General features: G+C 35.2%; 1 protein-coding gene across 2 annotated transcripts in view; it reads right to left on the reverse strand.

The window, feature by feature from the left end:
* POT1 (protection of telomeres 1) overlaps positions 1–19,009 on the reverse strand; it is a 73,119-nt gene that overhangs the window by 6,335 nt on the left and 47,775 nt on the right. For both annotated transcript variants that reach the window (XM_082782319.1, XM_082782320.1), the window contains exons 11-17: positions 13,055–13,215; positions 12,150–12,238; positions 11,069–11,107; positions 10,524–10,680; positions 6,131–6,336; positions 3,132–3,267; positions 1,363–1,457 (exon numbers count right to left, since the gene is read on the reverse strand). In XM_082782319.1, coding sequence (XP_082638445.1) covers positions 1,363–1,457; positions 3,132–3,267; positions 6,131–6,336; positions 10,524–10,680; positions 11,069–11,107; positions 12,150–12,238; positions 13,055–13,215 — 883 coding nt within the window. The remainder of the gene's footprint in view (positions 1–1,362; positions 1,458–3,131; positions 3,268–6,130; positions 6,337–10,523; positions 10,681–11,068; positions 11,108–12,149; positions 12,239–13,054; positions 13,216–19,009) is intronic.

Genomic DNA, 19,009 nt, shown 5'->3' on the forward strand with positions numbered 1-19,009 from the left:
GCACATTGCAGTTTGCCTGGAAACACTTTAACAAGTGAGGCTCTACCAATACAGAGACATTTTAGAATATTCTTACCCCAGTAAAAGAAAAGATAATATTTGCTTAGATCAGGGATCCTATCTTTTGGTAGGGTCCTCCTACTCTTATTCTCTTATGGAAGTTAAAGAGACTTGCTCTTAATTCAGTGGTAAAACAGTATTCCACCTGAAAACATATCTTCTGAAGAAAACACTTTTTTTTTTATATGACATAGTAAAAGCTACCAGGTAAACCCTTACTCAGAAGAATTTTACTGGCAGTTCTGAAAATAATCCATTATAAGTGACTATATTCATTATCTCGCTGGTAACAGCAACCATTATCCTGCAAACATCTTAAACTTACAAAGTTACTGCAAGTCAGCATCAATCTCTTCTGGGTACATAACTGGCTAGCCATTTTATCTGATATACTTGTTGGTTATCATTTAGTCTGAAAATACAGATGATGAAAGAATAATATATATAAAATAATGTAAATGCTGAAAAGCATTTAATTAACAATGCTTTCATTTTGAGGATTACATGTCAGTCATAGCTGCTGCAACACAGTTAGATATGTATTTACATTTACTTAACAGAATGGTAATTTCATATAACCACTGTATTGCTCAAATACTTTTTTCTTTTATGAAATCTTTATCAAGCTTAGATATTGCTAGACATTCCAACTTAATATATAAGAACATGAATTAATAAGCATGAAAACATGCTTTTATTTTTCCTTCACGTGTTATGAAGTTTTAAGCTCCGTTTTCCCTCCACCATTTTTGGTGTGTTGACTACATGAAGTAACAGAGGGAAAACACACAGCAAGAACACACAGATTGTGTATTTCCTCTTATCTAGTACTTCTTTCAGACTCTGCAATATGCTTAGCATGATATGGCTTGCAGATGAAAAGTTTAACTTCATTAATCATTAAATAAGACTTGCTTTAGTCAGGTCATAAAAACTGCATGTTCAAAAGGAAAAGCATTACTAATTTCTAATACTGCAAGCATGTACACAGCTCAAAAAAGACATCTGAACTGATGCAAACAAAGATTAATTACATCTGTACTATGACAAACTTTACTAGTGACACCTATGGTAGAATAAACTATTCAACGTATAGGATATTTAATTCATACTATGAAAAAAAAAGTAAATATTTAATTTCAGTTTGTAAAAGGTGAATAAATTTTACAGGTTTGTACTCAAAGGTAGCCACAATTTACATGCCATCTGTACAAAACTGCAACCTGCAAACCAAGCTGTTTTGTACACACACTTAAAAATCAGAACACAAAACACTTTTAGGGCAGTATCACATCAGCTGACCTTGTGCTATTTCAGTTGGTTCCCATGATGGTCGTGGTTCTGCTGCCAAGGAACTTAGATTCTTAATAGGCTTTGGAATTGAACACTGCTTGCACCTAGCATTTAAAACAAGACCAACCAAACACAGAAAGGTTAATACTAGAGGCTTTCTGCACAGAAAATAAATCATTCAAATTTCCTTACTCAATGGGAGCATAAAAGTATTTCTATTGCTGCTTTAAACAACTATTTCACTGGACACGCAGGCTTTAGACTATAGCAAAATCCTTACTGCTGGTTTTGAGTCATCTCTGAGAAGAAATATCACCACTGAGTTATTCAGCAATACAAACAACATCTTATTTTGCAATAGCGAGAATTAATCAGAACTTACAGCATCTTCTAAAAACACAACAGGGTTAGAAGAGAAATTTGGCTTTACTCATGTTTAAATATTAATTGAGCTATTAAAGCTATTAATTCTTTTACTGCTGACATATTTACATATAATTATGAATTTGACTCAGTGTGACATAGTACATAAATGCTGCAAGTGGATGAAAATATTGAAAAATTTCTGAAGTTGTTCTCATTTTCCTCAAGAAGCAAAATAACAGAACAGCTATTTTTTCCAAATTAAGCTTCTGTGCTAGCATATTACAGTTAGTACATGTTTAATTTGGTTTCTATCTATTTGAGCTACGTGTCAAAAGTCAACAGGCCTAATTCCATCCAAGGGATATGAAGCCAAGCTCAATGAAGTTAATTTTATTTATTTCAGAAAGTTGTGAACAGCCACATTTGGAAAGGTCAAAACAATATACAGTAAATGGCATCTGTATTCATTTTATCAGGCTCTTACGGGAGGGCACTAGGGTTCACGTAAAATACGCAGTATTTCTGCATAGATTTTATTTATTTATTACTGCCTACAGGCATGAAGTAGCGCAACACACTAGAGAGCTCTGCTTGAAGTTATTAGGACTGCCAAGAAGGAGGACTTAGTAGCTTGCATGAGGTAAACTGTATGCTGCTGTGCAGTACTGGGAAAACATACTGCTGCTAGCACTCATTGAACAGGAAAAAAGTATTCCAAGTCACAGCACTGACAGCAGACCTAGATGAGCGTACCACATTCCACAGCTCTGGGAACTGTGGAATTCAGACACCTGTTGAAGATGTTCCTACAGCTACTGGCAACCACAAACAGGCAAGGTATTTTGCAGTGTTGTGGATCTCAATACACAGCGAATGGTGAGAAAAGGTCGCCCAAAATCAAGCTTTCCCAACACTAGGAATTAGAGAGAGAACAAGACTTGGATCGACAGCCTGAATTCATTTTCTGGGGTCTGCGTTATCTATGTGGAAAAAAAAAAAAACAGCTTACAATTTTAAAGCAACATATGTTTTGATCTTAGTCTACTGAGTAAGACCAGAAAATGGTATTTGACTGTCCAGAAAATAGGAGATTTGGACTCAAAAGGAAGATTTAGGCATTCTGCAGCCTGAAGAGGCTCATATGCACATTTGTCTATGTAGTTAATGCTATAAACACAGACCAAAGGCAAGACTGAAGCTGGTTTGCCGTGTAATTAAAGGTGTATATTTTATACTGCAAGTAAGCAAGATACCCAACTACAGTTCAGTCAAAAGGATGTTTTTATACATCCTTTGTATCAAAGATTCTTTGGACACATTATTCCTTGATCGCTGTCGTTTGAGTTAATGAAGGAAATGATCTCCGTTTAATATTGAAACTCTTTAAATATTAATAAATACCTTTAACCTACCCATAATATTTTACTTTTCCTTGTAAAAGAAAAGGAGCTGAAAGATCTAATAATTCAAGATCATTCTTTGTAGATCTCACAGGAATAACACATTTAAATCTTCTTGTAAGTTTCCAGATTTCTTTTGATGTTCCACCTATTAAAAACAGAAAAATGTTTTCTTAAACTGTAATCAAGCATAAATTGAACAAGTTGTGTTGCTTAGCTGACTGGATGTTCATTTCAGGACTTCCACTAAAAACTGAAATCCATTATGGGAAAAAAAGGAAAAAAGGTCCATTACCTTCTCACTACCTCAACATCAAACTCAATTAAAGAAAAATCAAAATGGAAATTTATTAGAGCAGATGTCTTAATATCTTCCTTAGAGTTATCATGCTAACCATGAAGCTCTATTTAGTTAAAATCACTTCCCTATAATTTCTACTATGATTTTACTAGCAATTGTCTTAAAAAAAAAAAAAAAAAAAAAAAGAATAAAGAAAGTGTGCAACTTCATCTTAGTAACTGTTTTTCCGGCTTCTAAGTCGCAAAAATCTATTAATTTTCAATCATCAGTTTATGAAAAAGTACCAATTTAAACACATCACATTTGACAGGAGGCCTGACCAGCACAGAACAGTGACAAACCCTTCCTCTGGCTAGCAATGCCATGCCTGATGCACCCCAGGGTATGGTTGGCCCTTTTGGCTGCCAGGGCATGCTGCTAGCTTACTTGTTGTCAACCAAAAACCCTAGATCAGTATCTGTGGAATCTAAGAAAGGGATCTCTCCAGCCTCTTGTGCCCCAGTCTGTGTCAAGACATTGTCAAGACTCCTCCACCCCAGGTGCAGAATCTAACACTCACTCTTTTTAAACTTAATTTGGTTGGTGACTGCCCAGCCCTCTAGTCTGTCAAGATCTCTCTGCGAGGCCTCTCTACACTTCAGGCAGTCAGCAGTTCCTCCTTATTTATCTGGAAATAGTAGTTCAACAAAAATATATTATTTATTTAACTAGTGAACAACACATAATAAAAAGTAAACAATCAAAATAAATATTTTCTACAACTATTGTTTATCACTAGTTATAATTAAGACCTTTCAAAGATTTCATGACATGCAATTATGGCACTGGGATGTAAAATATTTAATGTATATATTTGTAACTTGTATTGCAGATGTAACTAGAGAAGAAATCAATAAAGGTGTGTATCAATAAAGGTTCACTGGTGATACAAAAATGCACAATAACTTGAAACATACTCAGTGAACATCTGATCAAAAAAGTTTAAGGAAAACACACAGATATATTTGAAATAGCTTCTCCAAAGGTCCTCCAAGTCCAGTGATGTAGTTAAAGACGCTCATATGCTGCCTAACTTTCATCAAAGGAATAAATATACTGAAAAAGGAATAAATATACTGAATTCAGGGTAGTTTTAACTATGGCTAAAAGGCCTCTAGACTTTCAACTTTGCTCTAATATGAAGTTGCATCAAGTGAACGTGTTCTGGCTCCTAAGAGACTAGCATAAAACATACAGAATTACCAGGGGTTATGTGAAATCACTGTCATTCATATCATTAGAAATAATGAGAATATGCAAGCAGCAATAATCTATGTGTTAACTAACATTTCACTCTTCAGTTCAACTGATCTGCACCAATGGTTATAGATTTCCCTCACTCCCTATGAAGGCTCACCTAAAAGTTCTGTCCATTATCCAACTATTTCCTCAATTCCAGTGCAATAGGTGCCAAACACAAGGCAAGAAGTTCTTGCTTCAGTATAATGATTGTATGGAAGAATAGAGTCTCATGTTAGACAAGAGAAATTTGTTTGTGTTTAACAAGCAAACAGAAACTTGACCGTGCCTGTCTATTAATTGTCATAATGCATTTGGCCTTGGAGTTTGGTTTATATTTGGAAAAGTATTAGGAAGATTTCTAGGGAGACTTCAAAACCTTAAGCTCCAAAAACTTGTAAGATGAAAGTGAAACTAGCATGTGGCTTGGAAAGGGTTCATGATCAATGTTCTGGGAAAAAAAGGAGCTAAAACACTATGCTCCAACATGAAGCACATATTTCCATATGCACAGATACTTAGTTGCTGGTATTTTAGTATCTGAAAAAGAAGAAGTTATGTTTTAATTATTTTAAAAGAACACATTAGAAATACTTTATTATTTCTTTTTTTCCCCCGCAAAGATACGGTTGGATTACACACACACACACAAACCCGGTTTGGAACATGTCAGAGGCATAAGCCTGCTATCAGAACTAGTCAAACATAAAACATAACAGGAAACAGAAGTGGTTTACTATTGACCCCAATGCAAAGGACCACCTGACTCATGTTTACTTATTCACACCAATACTTTGACACAATTAAGGACTTTGTTTTGTACTGAGAATTTATTATTCTTATTCTATCAAAAAATATTCCTTATTTAGATTCTTGCTAAATTACTTTATTTTACCTTTAGTGGATATTTCTCTCCCCGAAGCAAATATGATTTAAAAAAAAGAAACATGCTGCGAGAAGCTCTATTTGTCTGAAACAACACTGACATCCAGAGGCTGACAAAGTTAAATGTAAGCTTGACTCATATGACTTCCAAACCTTTACAATATCAAGACTAAAAATTATTTTTAGAAGGCTCAACCAGACTTCAAATGTGAACCAAAAAACAGTAAGCACAGCTGGAAAAAAGCATAGCCAGATGTTAATTTCAGGAGAACAACCAATAAACTTACTAGTATAGCTTAAGATAGGTAGAAGAAGAACCTGACCAATCTTATGAGCCTTCAAAGATTACATTTTCCTCCATGTCTACAACATTAACAAAGTTCCAGCTGAGTTTTCCTTTTTTAAGGAAATGCCTTTACGATTATTACTATTTACACTGAATGTAAATTGAACATATCTTAACTTTGTTTAATTATTTATATATATATACACCCAGAGTGGACACTGTGCCATAAGAAGTGATATATTTGTATTTTATTTATCTTACCTTCTATCATAAGCAAGGTATCTTCAGGGTATAGAAGCATTTCATCGTGCTTTACAAAATGAATAGTTATTTTCCTTTGTTTCTGGTCTTGTGTAGTCCACGTTACAGATTCATACCAGGACGTACTGTGTAATTCTGGGTTTGAAGGAGTAACTGCACACTCTTGCAAAATTAAGTCAAAGGCATCTCCATTAGGAACTTCTTGCCTAAAACCATTTCCAAAATTAATATGTGAATGCTAAGTCTAGCAGCAAGGAAGACAGAACTCTGAATAAATATTAAGTCATAAGACAAAGTTTATAAAGGAAAAAAAATATATTTTTACATCAATTTAGACATTAGGAGCTATATAGCAAATTATATTAAGAAAAATCAATTCTATTTTAACAAATGTATGGAGTAATGTAAGTTTACCTATGAGCAAAGCCTAGGCAGCCTAGTGGCTTTGTTCACACATGTAAATCCATGGAAAAACAAATAAGAGATTTTAAGAGATTTCAGTTAGGCCTTAAAAAAGCCACACAATTGCATACTGCTTTAAAGGAATTAAAAGACTTTACAAGCTCATACAAATTCCAGTTTTATGCTCCAGCCTATTTTACTTTATGTATTTTGGAGAAAGAAGAAAAAAAAGTGCAAAAGAAGAATTGCTTCACATATGCATTGTAAAAGCAAAATCTGCAACTCTGCATCACAGATTTTTTTTTTTTTTTTTTTTTTTGTATTAGAGCACTGTTCATACATTTCCAGTTGTCACCCACAGGGAAATAATGCAAGGAATTCAAATTTTAACAGCATTGCCAACAGGAAAAGAGCCAACAGGTGGTACAGAAAGAAAAAAAAAAACATTAGGATGTTTTTTCCTAAGCAAGACAGACCTGCCTGGGCAGGGCTTGGGCTATTTCATAAAATATTGGAAGAAAGTTGATAGCAATCTTCAGAGTAGAGTTAAAGAGAATATACCAACAACTCCTGCAGTTTACTTTGATGATTTATCTTTCAAACCCAAGAGCAGCTAGCTTTAACCAGTGAATAGAACTATTCCTGCCTATAAAGCCCAAACTTTGATATTCTTCTGCTATAAAATTGATACACAAAAGTCTTGTTGAACCTGAACTTTCATTTCATGAGCACACTGCTGCTGTTCATGTGAACTCTTTCCATTTGTGTTCCTGGATAACTATTTTAAATGGAAAAGTTAAACTTCTGGCCTCTACAGCCTGTAGAAGGCAGGAATGGAACAAATTGGTTTTCAGCAAAATAAAACCTGAGGGTTGTAATCTCTTTAGTGTGGATATACAAATAAAACTATTTCCATTTATATCAATAACAGAGAAAAGCAAATATTACTCCCATCTACAAAAAAGGGCAAGGAGGACATGGGGAACTAAAGGCTGTGCAGCCTCATCTCTGTCCCTGGGAATAAGATGGAGCAGATAATCCCAGAAACCATTTCCAGGTACATGAAGGGCAAGAAAATCATCATTGGTAGTCAGCAGGGATTCACCAATGGGAAACCATGCTTGACCAACTTTGTAAGTTTCTATGATGAAATGAGCAGTCTAGTAGATGAGGGGAGAGACGCAGACATTGTCCACCTGAACTTTAGTAAGGCTTTTGACAATAGGTCCCATAATATCTTCATAGACAAGCTGTTGATGAGTAGGCTGAATGGGCAGACAGTGAAGTGACTTGGAAACAGCTGGGCCCAGAGGATGGTGATTGTGGTGCAAACAGTGCAAAGTGTAACTGGAGGCCAGTAACTAGCCGAGTACCCCAGGGGTCAATACGGGATCCAGTCCTGTTTAACACCTCCATTAATTATCTGAATGATAAGTGCAGCCCCAGCAAGTTTGCTGATGACTGGAGGGGGTGGAAGATACACCAAAGGGTCATACTGCCGTCCAAGAGAACCTCAACAGGCTAGAGAAATGGTCTGACAGGGAAGTTCACAGAGACCTTGGGGAAGTATAAAGTCTTGCACAGGGGGAAGAATAAACCCATGCACCAGTACATGCTGGGGACTACCCAGCTCAAAAGCAACTCTGCAGAAAAGCATCTGGGGGTCCCGGTGGTCACTAAGCTGAAAATGAGTCAGCAGTGCACCCTCATCACAAAGAGGGCTAATAGCAGCCTAGGCTGCATTAGGCAAAGTATCGCCAGCAGGTCAAGGGAAGTGATCCTTACCGTCTACTCTGTAGTGGTGAGGCCAGAGCTGGAATACCGTGTCCAGTTCTGGGCTCCCCAGTAAATGAGAAAGACTTGTACATAACATAGTCCAACAAAGGACCACAAAAATGATTAAGGGACTGGAGTATCTCTCTTATAAGGAAAGGCTGAGAGAGGTTTTTTTTGTTTGTTGTTTATCCTGGAGAAGAGAAGGCTCAGGGGAGATCTAATCAATGCATATAAGGGGCAGAGGGGACAAAGCCAGACTCTCTTCAGTGGTGTCCAGCAGCAGGACAAGAAGTAAAGCACTCAAACTGAAACACAATAGGTTCTGTCTGAACATCACAAAACACTTTGGTGGCTGAGTGATGGAACAGGTTGCCCAGAAAGGCTGCAGAGTCTCCCTCCCTTCCCTACAGAGTCTCCTTGGAAATATTGACGAGCCACATGGACATAGTCTAGGTGGTCATGCCTGAGCAGGGAGGTTGAACCAGATGACCTCCAGAAGATCCTTCCAATCTCAATCATTCTGAGAATATTTTGCTATTTAGAGGCAATCTTTCGAAGTCTGAAAAAACAAAAACACACCTCTCACAAGGGCTTTATGTGTGAAGAATTATAAGCATCTTACTGCAGAAAGTTAAAGGTTCAAACTCACATTGAACTTTGTTCAGTCAAGCTCTCTAGTATATGCCAAATACAGGAAACAGGAAACAACTTCTTTGCCACAACAGAATATATAAGAATCACATTTCCTTCTCTGGCCTTTTAACTTATTAACTCAAGCTGCAGTATTACATTTCACTGATTCCTTTCACCTGACACACAATGTTGAGAACAGAGAAGCTAAATTTCTGGAAAATCACTGCAAGTAGTCTCATCACTGCTGCAGGATGGTAGCAGTAGCAGCAGTAAGAAATACTCTAACTGAAGCCTTGCAAATCTTTCTGGTTGAAAGTCTGCCCTAATTATAAGGCAAAAAGATGGCAGCAATACGTGAAACAGCAGGAGACTCGAACAGGAATGGAGAATCTAACAAGTCAAGAATTTATATAAAAGTCGAGAAAAATTGTGGGATAAGGATAAAGCTCAAAAGGAACAAACAAAATCCTACCAATTCTACAGGCTTATACAGAGTTGGCAAGTATATATAAAAAAGTGGCAGAGAGAGTTGGTAATTATTTCCTTTTTATACTTGGTAATAAAGATCAAGTACTTCTATGTTTTGAAGATGATGAAGCACTACTTCTTACATTAGCAACCAAGATAATGTTATAACAACATCTGACAAGAAATACTGTTAAAGGAGCAAGCATATTACTTTGTACCCAAAAGCACCAGGAAAAGCTAGTATGGGCATTTTCTTGTCTCGGTGACTTTCATTTGTAATAAATTTTGATTATACAAAAAAATCCAAAAGTATAGGAGAATGCTAACATGCCATCACTTAAAGAAGGCAATAGTTTACACCAGTTTAATATAAAGCTGTTTGCTCAGGACTGATGTGAGGCTAACCTACACACACAAAAAAAAGCGATACAGGATTCGGATGATCATGAATAGCACTAAAATGCGTGTCACTTTATATTTTAATTGAAAATAGACTGTGTCAAACAAACTTTCCCCCATTTTGGAGAGATTACAGTAGAAATGTCTGTTTTTAGGTGAGATCATTTAATCAAACATTATTGATACAATGAGAAACCACATTACAAGGGAAATAACAACCATAAAATTGGTGAGCAAACTGACTCGAGTCAGAAAAAAGACAAAAATAGTGAGATGAATGTTATTTCCCTGGTATTTTTGGATCAAGAAAAGATGCCTCCTCTGGAAGATTCACTTCTTATCCAAAGACATAATAATGCTGACCATAATTTAGAGACTATGATTCTATGACTATCACACCCTTTTGCACATCCTATTTTAAATCTGCAAGACAGAACCAAGTACTTAAATACAATGTCAGTGTAAGAAATGCTCACTGTCAAACGAACATAAAGAAAAATTGTTTTGAAAGTGCAAAAAGGATCCTGTAACTGCAATCCATCTGATGATTTCAAATTTTCTTATTACCAGTAAGCTTCAAATCTTTGCTCAAAATGAAATACATTTAAATTCAGCTCATTTTACACAAAAAGAAGATAAAAATACACTGAAAATTTAGACATCCTAAAACACATGGAACAATTTCTAAATTACTTTTACTGCGTAAAGCACTTACAAAGAATTGCATTTGGAACAATGAAGTTTAACAGATTGATAGAGCTTCTGGGGTTTAAAAGTTCTCAGCTTTGCTCTAATGCGATATTGTTGAGGAGCTCTGCTGTTCCGAATAGTTTTCAGTTCTGTGTTACTCAAATCCTGATGATCTGTCAATACTGCAAAACAACAAAAAAAGGCCACACATACCTATTAAACAACATATTTGGAATATGCAGAACAGCCACTGCAAGTATGCATTTTCTCTTAATTCTCTCCTTCTCTTGCCCCTCAAAGTTGCAGCCTCAGTTTTATTAATACAACATGCTACTGCAGCCTTTAAGGTAAGGCTGTGGGACCACGGTGTAGAAACGTAACATTTGGAAATAAGATACCTACATGTTGTATTCCTTTATAAATAAAAACAATTCATAAACTTAGAATCTTATAATAATTCTTACTGTAATATGTAATGGACATTACTTCAACATTTGAGCTGATGTCTCAAAAACAGTTCTTGTTCTTTAGTAGAAATGAATTTTATTTTATCATCAAAATGTTCCTTACCTGTAACAGATAATTGCTGACATCTCTGTGATTCAAGATCTGAAATCAGGAAAAATTTCCTAATTATTTTCCTTCCTTTTCTTTTTTACCATGTGGACATACAAAACCAGATAGACAGACAAACACACAACAAAAAGTTGAACACAGGAAAATGGAAATCCTAATAACCTATGAAAACAATATAACAAAAACAAAGAAAAGCAAATGGGAGACAAATATTAGATGTCAAAACCTAGCATATTTGAGCAGAAATTAGTGTATATATTAAATAGCAATGCTCATTAAAATGAACTTTCTGATTTTTCATAGTGTATAACATGAATGATAACTGCTCATATAAACTGTATTTATCCCTCTGCAATCTTTCTGGACAAGAATCCAGACATTATTCTAAAAAAATGTATGGACTGCCTGGTCCCTCCTCTGAACAGCCTCTACTACACATACACAGTGCAGTAAATCTGTTCAAAATTCTTTCTAAGTATTGTACTGATGGCTAAGTAATGGAGGATTTTAAAAGCCAGAAGCAAAGATGCAGACTGTGTCCAACCAGCTTTAGAGATTAATTTAGTTATTTTTATTCTAAGATAAAAAAAAAAAACATTAAAAGAATTAACATAGGATCTGGAGAACATAAGATACTACTTTTCCATGGCACCATACTTTACAACTCTCCCACTAACACAACTTTTCCACACAATGGATTTGGAAAGTCTCCTCAGCAAGCAGCTGTGTAGTGGCATTTCCAGTGTCTGTCTTTAACAAACCTTCCATTAGAGAGAGGGATTTATTATGACACTCAACTTTATGACCTAACATAGTATGAGTATGACCTAACACAATCTGCATTTAATAATTTATTCACTACCTTCTATGAAAATATTTTTCAATGTATGTGAAAAGCTTCTACTATGAGATAGGACAGCGTAAGGTCAATTTTCAGTCTAATAAATCAAAAGAATTCTCTAACACTTTGTATGTGAAAGTAATATCACACATTTAGAGAAGCAATAACTGTAACCTTATCTTGATCACATATATATATATTAGAAGAAGGAAATCAGTTTTCAATTATTCTTACCTGCAATACTGTTATAAGTGCTATCTAATTCCAGCGAAGACATGCTATCCATACTCTGACTGTCTGCCAGTTCCACAGATTCTAAGAATCTAAAAATAGATGGCTACATATATTATAATCTAATAGTCTTTCATGTGTATATATATATTGATATAGATAGAGATATATGAATGAGAGACTATATATATGAAATTTACTGTTTATCAATACACAGGTATAATGTTCAGACATAAGTTCTCCAGCAGAGATATAAAACGCAATTGAATCATAAATTGCAGGACTGCATATTAATGACGCAAGTGACACTCTTTTCTAAAGCACTTCTGGAACTTTAAACACAACATAGTGCCAAAAGAAATTCTATATTCCTGATAAAGCAACAGAGACTTAGCTTTTCCTTGTGTATAAACTTGGTTCAGAAAAGTTTTATATTACATGCTTCATTTTAAACATATTTTAAGACTCACTATTTGCAACTAACATATATGTATATGCTTAGCGTACTAAAGCCAGTTGCTTAACCGTGGCTTTTATCTCTAAAAAAATGTCACTATAAAACAGAGTAAGTATGTTAGAGTTACTGATTCATTACAGGACTATAAAATAGAAATCTTAATATTCCAGTTGAAAAAAAAATTACCTTTCATTTACTTATCCTCCCAAATACCTATTCTTCAGGTATATGTGGATTATATTCACATATACCTGAATATAATATTATATATTCAGGAATAATATAATATAATAATATATTAATATTATATATTCAGGAATATGCCTTTAGCAATGCTAAAGGCATATTCTGTTCCCGAGTTTCTGGTTCTTACATCCATTTACAATTCTAAACTGGTACAGTTGGAATGCCGTTTTCCAGAATCATCTAGGAAAAAAAAAGTAGAACTTACGTTTTTAGTTCTTTAACATCTGGGTGACTTTCTGGTAACACTCCTATTCCTCGACCGTAACAGGTGCCACCATGAAGATGGAATTCTACATGTGAAACATCTTCATTTTTATCACTTGCTTGTTTTGTATGAATACTGTAAATTCTCAGAAAACTTCCAATCTTTAAGGAAAAAAAAAAAAAAAGATTTTGTAACACAAAGTTAGCTATTTACTTGGAAAAATTTAGGCCTCATAAAGCTCGCTTCCTGTTTTTAGAGAATCACAGAATAGCTATAAGCTCGGCAGGGACCTCTGGACATCGTCTCACCAGCCACCCTGCTCAAAGCAAAGCAGATTGCTCAGGGTCTTGTCCAGCTGAGTTTTGAATATTTTCAAAGATGGATACTTCAAAACCTCTTGAAGTGACCGGTGTGTTTTCCTTTAACAGCAAAGGCTACATTCAGAACAAGCATAAGTCTTCTTACAAAATCTGATTCTCAAGCAGTCTTAAGAATACAGATCAAGGGAGCCAATGTATTCCTTTCCCGAGGGCACAGTTTGTCTTCTATATTCTCTATGCAACCCTCAAGAGACTAATGTGCTGCAACTTTGCCATGTATGATCATCCTCAGCAATTCACATCATGTCCAGCATGACATGTTATCTCTTTATGTATACAAATACATCTGCTTACACAGACTTCTCTGTATCTGTAACTGTATCTCACTTATACATTAGGTAACATTTTTTCTATACCAGAACAAAAGGAAATGCATTAGAAATTCAAAGATTTTGAGACATAGATTCCAAAGTCTCACAGATTTCCAGGGAGTACATGGAGTGTGTACTTCCTGTTTTGCTTATTTTGTGTTCTCTGAAGGTTTGGTCAAGTTACACAAACGGACTTACACAAGTCCCTATTCAGAAAGAAGTTAAAGAGTGGTGACCACTGAACATATATTTACAACCTTGTTTTTATTTCTGAATTTCACTCCCTTTATCCCTCTCTATCACCAACTCTGTCCAAAAAACCCCAAACCAGTGTTCTAGAGGTAGATAATCTGGAGACTTCATTATATTGTTAATTTCCCTATGATGTGTCTTAAAAGCCTTTGAATCAAATTTACTAGCACCTAAATAATTTTTTTAAAGTCTAACCTAAGATTCAGTTGATAGATGGTATGCTACATATATTCAATAACCTGGATTTATATTCACCGTAAGTATCTTTTAAATAGCACTATATAAATGATAAATTATTTTAAATGGAATGCCATTAACATTAATATTACAGCAGCCAGTCTGTTAAGACTTATTTCAGCTTTAGCTCTAATTTTAGATATACTAATAGCCAGTGACAGAATAACTTTAAACTGTAGAAACCCAAAAAATCACAGAATCACTTCTGTTGGAAGGGACCTTAGACCATCTAGATCTAATCCCCCTGCCATAAAAGCAAGGACACCTCCCAGTGTACCAGGTTGCCCAAAGCCCCATCTAACCTGGCCTTGAACACCTCCAGGGATGGGGCATCCACAGCTTCTCTGGGCAACCTGTGCCAGTGCCTCACCACCCTCTGAGTGAAGAATTTTCTCCTAATATCTAATCTACATCTCCTATCTTTTAGTTTAAAACCTTTCTCCTTTGTCCTTATCTCTATCTGCCCGTGTAAAGAAAGTGTACGTATTAGACTGGATTGGCCAGGTCTTAAGACTATATGTAGATAAACACCTGGATGCACAAAAGGACACAGAGCAGCATGGAATCCTTCTGGAATCTGTATCAAGGAACAGCCTATGACTATATAATGCTGGTATCAAACTGCTTCTTTAAAAAATAATAATGTATGAAAAAGGCAGCATATTTTCAAATTCAGGCACTTGGGACATAAAGTTGCACTTCAGCCAGCACCTATTTTGCTTCTGCCATAGAGCTCCTACCAGAGTTTTAATTATCTGTATGTTAGGGGGCTGCTCATTTTGTCCATTGAAAGCATCTCACTCATTTTACACAACTTACCATACGTGGTTACCGGCAGTATCTTGTATCATCACTCTATATTTGCACAACCACTGAAATTACTTCTGATGGACTGTCAGTCACTAGCAGGCTAGAAATGAGGTGCTTCTGAAGGCCTCGTGTTATCTCCCACTCGACAGACAAAAACAGCTAACATTCAGATTATAAAGCACGCAGCACAACATCAGTTTGCTGCACTTTTTTCATATGTTTCCTCTAAATGCTTCAAAAACATTACACCTAGGTTACATCGGTCTTCCCATCTTTACCTTCTATAAGAGATCATTCACTTTTTAGATCTGGAAGGAGATAACCCCCCTTAAGGAGATCCACTCATCTGCTCTAAATCCATTTAAGAACCTTAAGTCCATAAGCATTCTGCAGCAAATAAGGTACTGGACATAACGTATATATGATACTGGATAATATGTATATATCATAGTATCACCACTTGCATTAACTGAATCCATATCTAACCATAAATTCACAGCAACAAAGTGCTTTCTGGAATATGATTCAGTTATGATAATGAACATCCTTTGCAGCTTCTTTTCCCCCCACCCCCAGAAGAGAAGCATTCCTTACAGCTTTATCAATACAATAACGTACAGTATCTCTGTCTATATTCCAAAATGGAACTTTAGGAAAAATTCCTTGAATTTTTTGGGTCCTCCTTTCCTTTCTATTGCCCATCTCCAACAAAGCATGCAAGAAGGCCCACTGATATCAACAGGCCAACTTGCACATTTAGATGGTGGTTAAGAGGCTAAACTGTAGCATTTTTATTTATGTATTTATTTATTCTCTTTTCAGATGCTAAATTTCAATTAAGTATGTTGAATAAACAAAAATGCAAGGGACAGACATTATAAAACTAAATATAACTATGACAAATGCTTTTGGACAAACAGCCTTTTAAGTTCTTAACTATGTTCTGCCTATCAAATAACCTTATGTCAACCTACTTTTTTTTTTTTCTCAAGAGCAATGAGCAGGAAAAAATCTATTAGAATTTAAGTGTTTTTTTTTTCTTTCAAAAACAGTGTGAAAAAAATAAGTATTTAATGTTGCTAACATGTGGTAGAGAAGAGCCAAGAAGGCAAGAATGTAAAATGTTGATTTTGCCTTCTAAAATTGTGTGCTGAAATTCATGCAAAAAGTCCAATGCATTACATGTTTTAGTGCAACACTCAACTTCCCCAAATTTATGATCACTACGAAAACATTGCTTTCTCCATATGCGTTTTCTTAGATCACTTCTGAAAATGTCGTTATTTTTATGTATTTTAATATCACTCATAACTGTAATACAGAGATGCATTATAATCAGCATTGCCATATACTGAAAACGTCAGGAAGGTATACATGTCAACATAACAGATCTGACTGTGCAAGACAGACTTGCAATTTCCATAAATTCCTTTGGGAGGCAGCATTGCTTACTCTTTACAATGCTGAACAACTGCTGTGGGTGTTAAGGCTAAATATGCTACTGTATTTCTGTTGTTTACTGAATGCCTGCAGATCAAGTATATACATTATATACTTGACTGAGACAAAATTATAATCTACATTAAAGCAAAAAAAACCAACATGATTTACAGAGCCATTATTCAAATTTAGTACAAAAGCAACTCTTGACAGAATTTTATTTATGAACTACCTACCTGCCTCATTCAAAGCAAATTTATTTAAAATGAAATTAAAACAATAACAACACATTTCTGGCAACACCTTAAAATACACTAACATCCTAATTGCAGTACAATTCAAATACGCCTATTTTAAAAACAGATAACAAAAACAAAGAAAATTTTAAGATGTCACAGTTTCCTGTAATTAGACAACTTCAAAATAAAACAACAACACTTTTTAGTATAGCAAATTCTTATAATTACTTCAAAACATAGAGGGTTGCATTCATATTTAATACACTGTCAAGGTAGTTAAATATTTATGTTTGGACACAAAGACAAGAGCTTGCCTTTATCTACAGGAATCACTTAACCAAACCAATCTATGCTGACTTTTATGCCTATTTTATGTCTGATGTTCAAAGTGATTTATTTGTGGTTATTTTCATATCAGCATTCAAATTTTACTAAGTAAATTCTGCACAACTTTTTGCAAATGACAAAAAGCATTTACACAGTATTTAGGTATGGTCCCAAGGACCTCGGGCTGCACAAGGAATAAAAAAAAGTGCAACGTAAATCCATTTAACAGGTTGGGGGATTTTTGGAGAGTTTGTTTTTTGTTCTTTTTAATTAATACAAGTGAAGAAAATATACACAGGTCAAAGGAATCCTGCATCTCAGCCTGAAAAGTATGAAACTAGATAATACAGCCAAGCAACTTGAAGTTACAGGTTAGAAACATGACTCAGACAGACACTAGTGCTATCAAAAAAAGACTTGAGATTGTGTACAGCTGAAGAACAGGAAATATTCAAATTTTGCACCTGAAGAAATATAACTATAGTAAACGTTGAGACACTAAAGACTAGGACCTTGAGCATGCTCAGGGTTAACTATTTTGATTATACTAACTAGAAAATACACAGTAAAAAAAACACATTATATTAACCCATGAGGGGAACGCACAGTACCACATACCCACTGAATAACTGTACATGAAGGAAATCTCTGACCAGATGTGGACAGCTGGACTCCTACTGTACACTGATGGACCTGTGATGCTCATTGTGGCATTCAGCATCTAGCAAAATACCCCAGATGAATAAATCCATGTCACAAACCTTTTTATTTATTATGTATTTATTTTTTTGAGTTGTATGGCAAGGTTTGAATGAATCCTGAGAACCTCTGGGAAATCTAGAAGAAAGTCTGAATAACAACAAACTGCAACCTACAGGGAGCAACTGTACTCTGGAGAGCTAGCTGCAGGCTGGGGTTCCTACAAAAACAGGAAAGCCTCATGCACCAAGGGTAGTGACAGGAAGAGGGAAATTCTTCAAAAATGAAGTGAACACCATTGTCTGCTTAGTTGTACTTCTGTTTATGTTTTTATGCCTCAGGAAATAATCTATTTCAGAGATGAGATTTCTGAAAATTCTGTTTTCTGCTAAGGCAGCAAATGCTGAAAAGCCACAGTTTTTACCAGGGGAAGAAGGCCAGCAAATATAGGTTGCAAAAGGTCTACTTACAGTTATCAGCTGCAGCATACCTTTGAAATTACTAAGTTCTCTTCATAGAGATTTGTAAATATTATTTGACTGGTGAAAAGGGATAAAATGCTCGCATCTTCAATATTCTCTGGACAGACAACACAAACAAGGAGCTTTTAACAAATGCCTGCAGCACAGGCTAGGATTTGCTATCAATTGACTGTAATAAGTCACCCAGTTTCTCTACACTGTGTAGTGGTTACTCAGAGCTTCCCTGTGTGACCATTTACCTATGGATAAATAAATAAAAAAAAACACAAAAAACACATTTTTAAAATAAGATTTAAGTCTGCCTTTCTTGGTATCAAGGCTGCATAAAGCAGATTGTTCCTACATAAAATATCATTTCAGAGTTGCAACTGTCACTGCAGATAATACATGACAACGTGGGAGTGTAACCTAACAGCTCCTCAACAATTTACAATAAAAAGGCAATTCCAAGCTCCTTTCAAATGTAGAAGAGATGGCTCAAAACCAGCGTGCTTTTATTGTTTCTGAAACCATAAACTGGCAGATCATTTAGTACACAGTTTGTCCACATTCTCCTGGTGTTTACGCTCAGGAAGGTGCACATGCATACACACTCAATTCCCTCCAGTTTAATACTTCCACATAAATGATTTTTTTTTTTTTTAATATTTGCATAACAAGACCCTGTATGAAATAATAAAAATATGCAGATTAATAAGCAGTATTTTAATTAATTCTTAGTGTGATGTGACCTCCACTAGTATTTAAAAATAAACCTTTTATTAAAGCTTCAATTTTA

Source organism: Aythya marila (genome assembly GCF_965140915.1).
Source record: "Aythya marila genome assembly, chromosome: 1".
In the NCBI taxonomy this organism is placed as follows: domain Eukaryota; kingdom Metazoa; phylum Chordata; class Aves; order Anseriformes; family Anatidae; genus Aythya; species Aythya marila.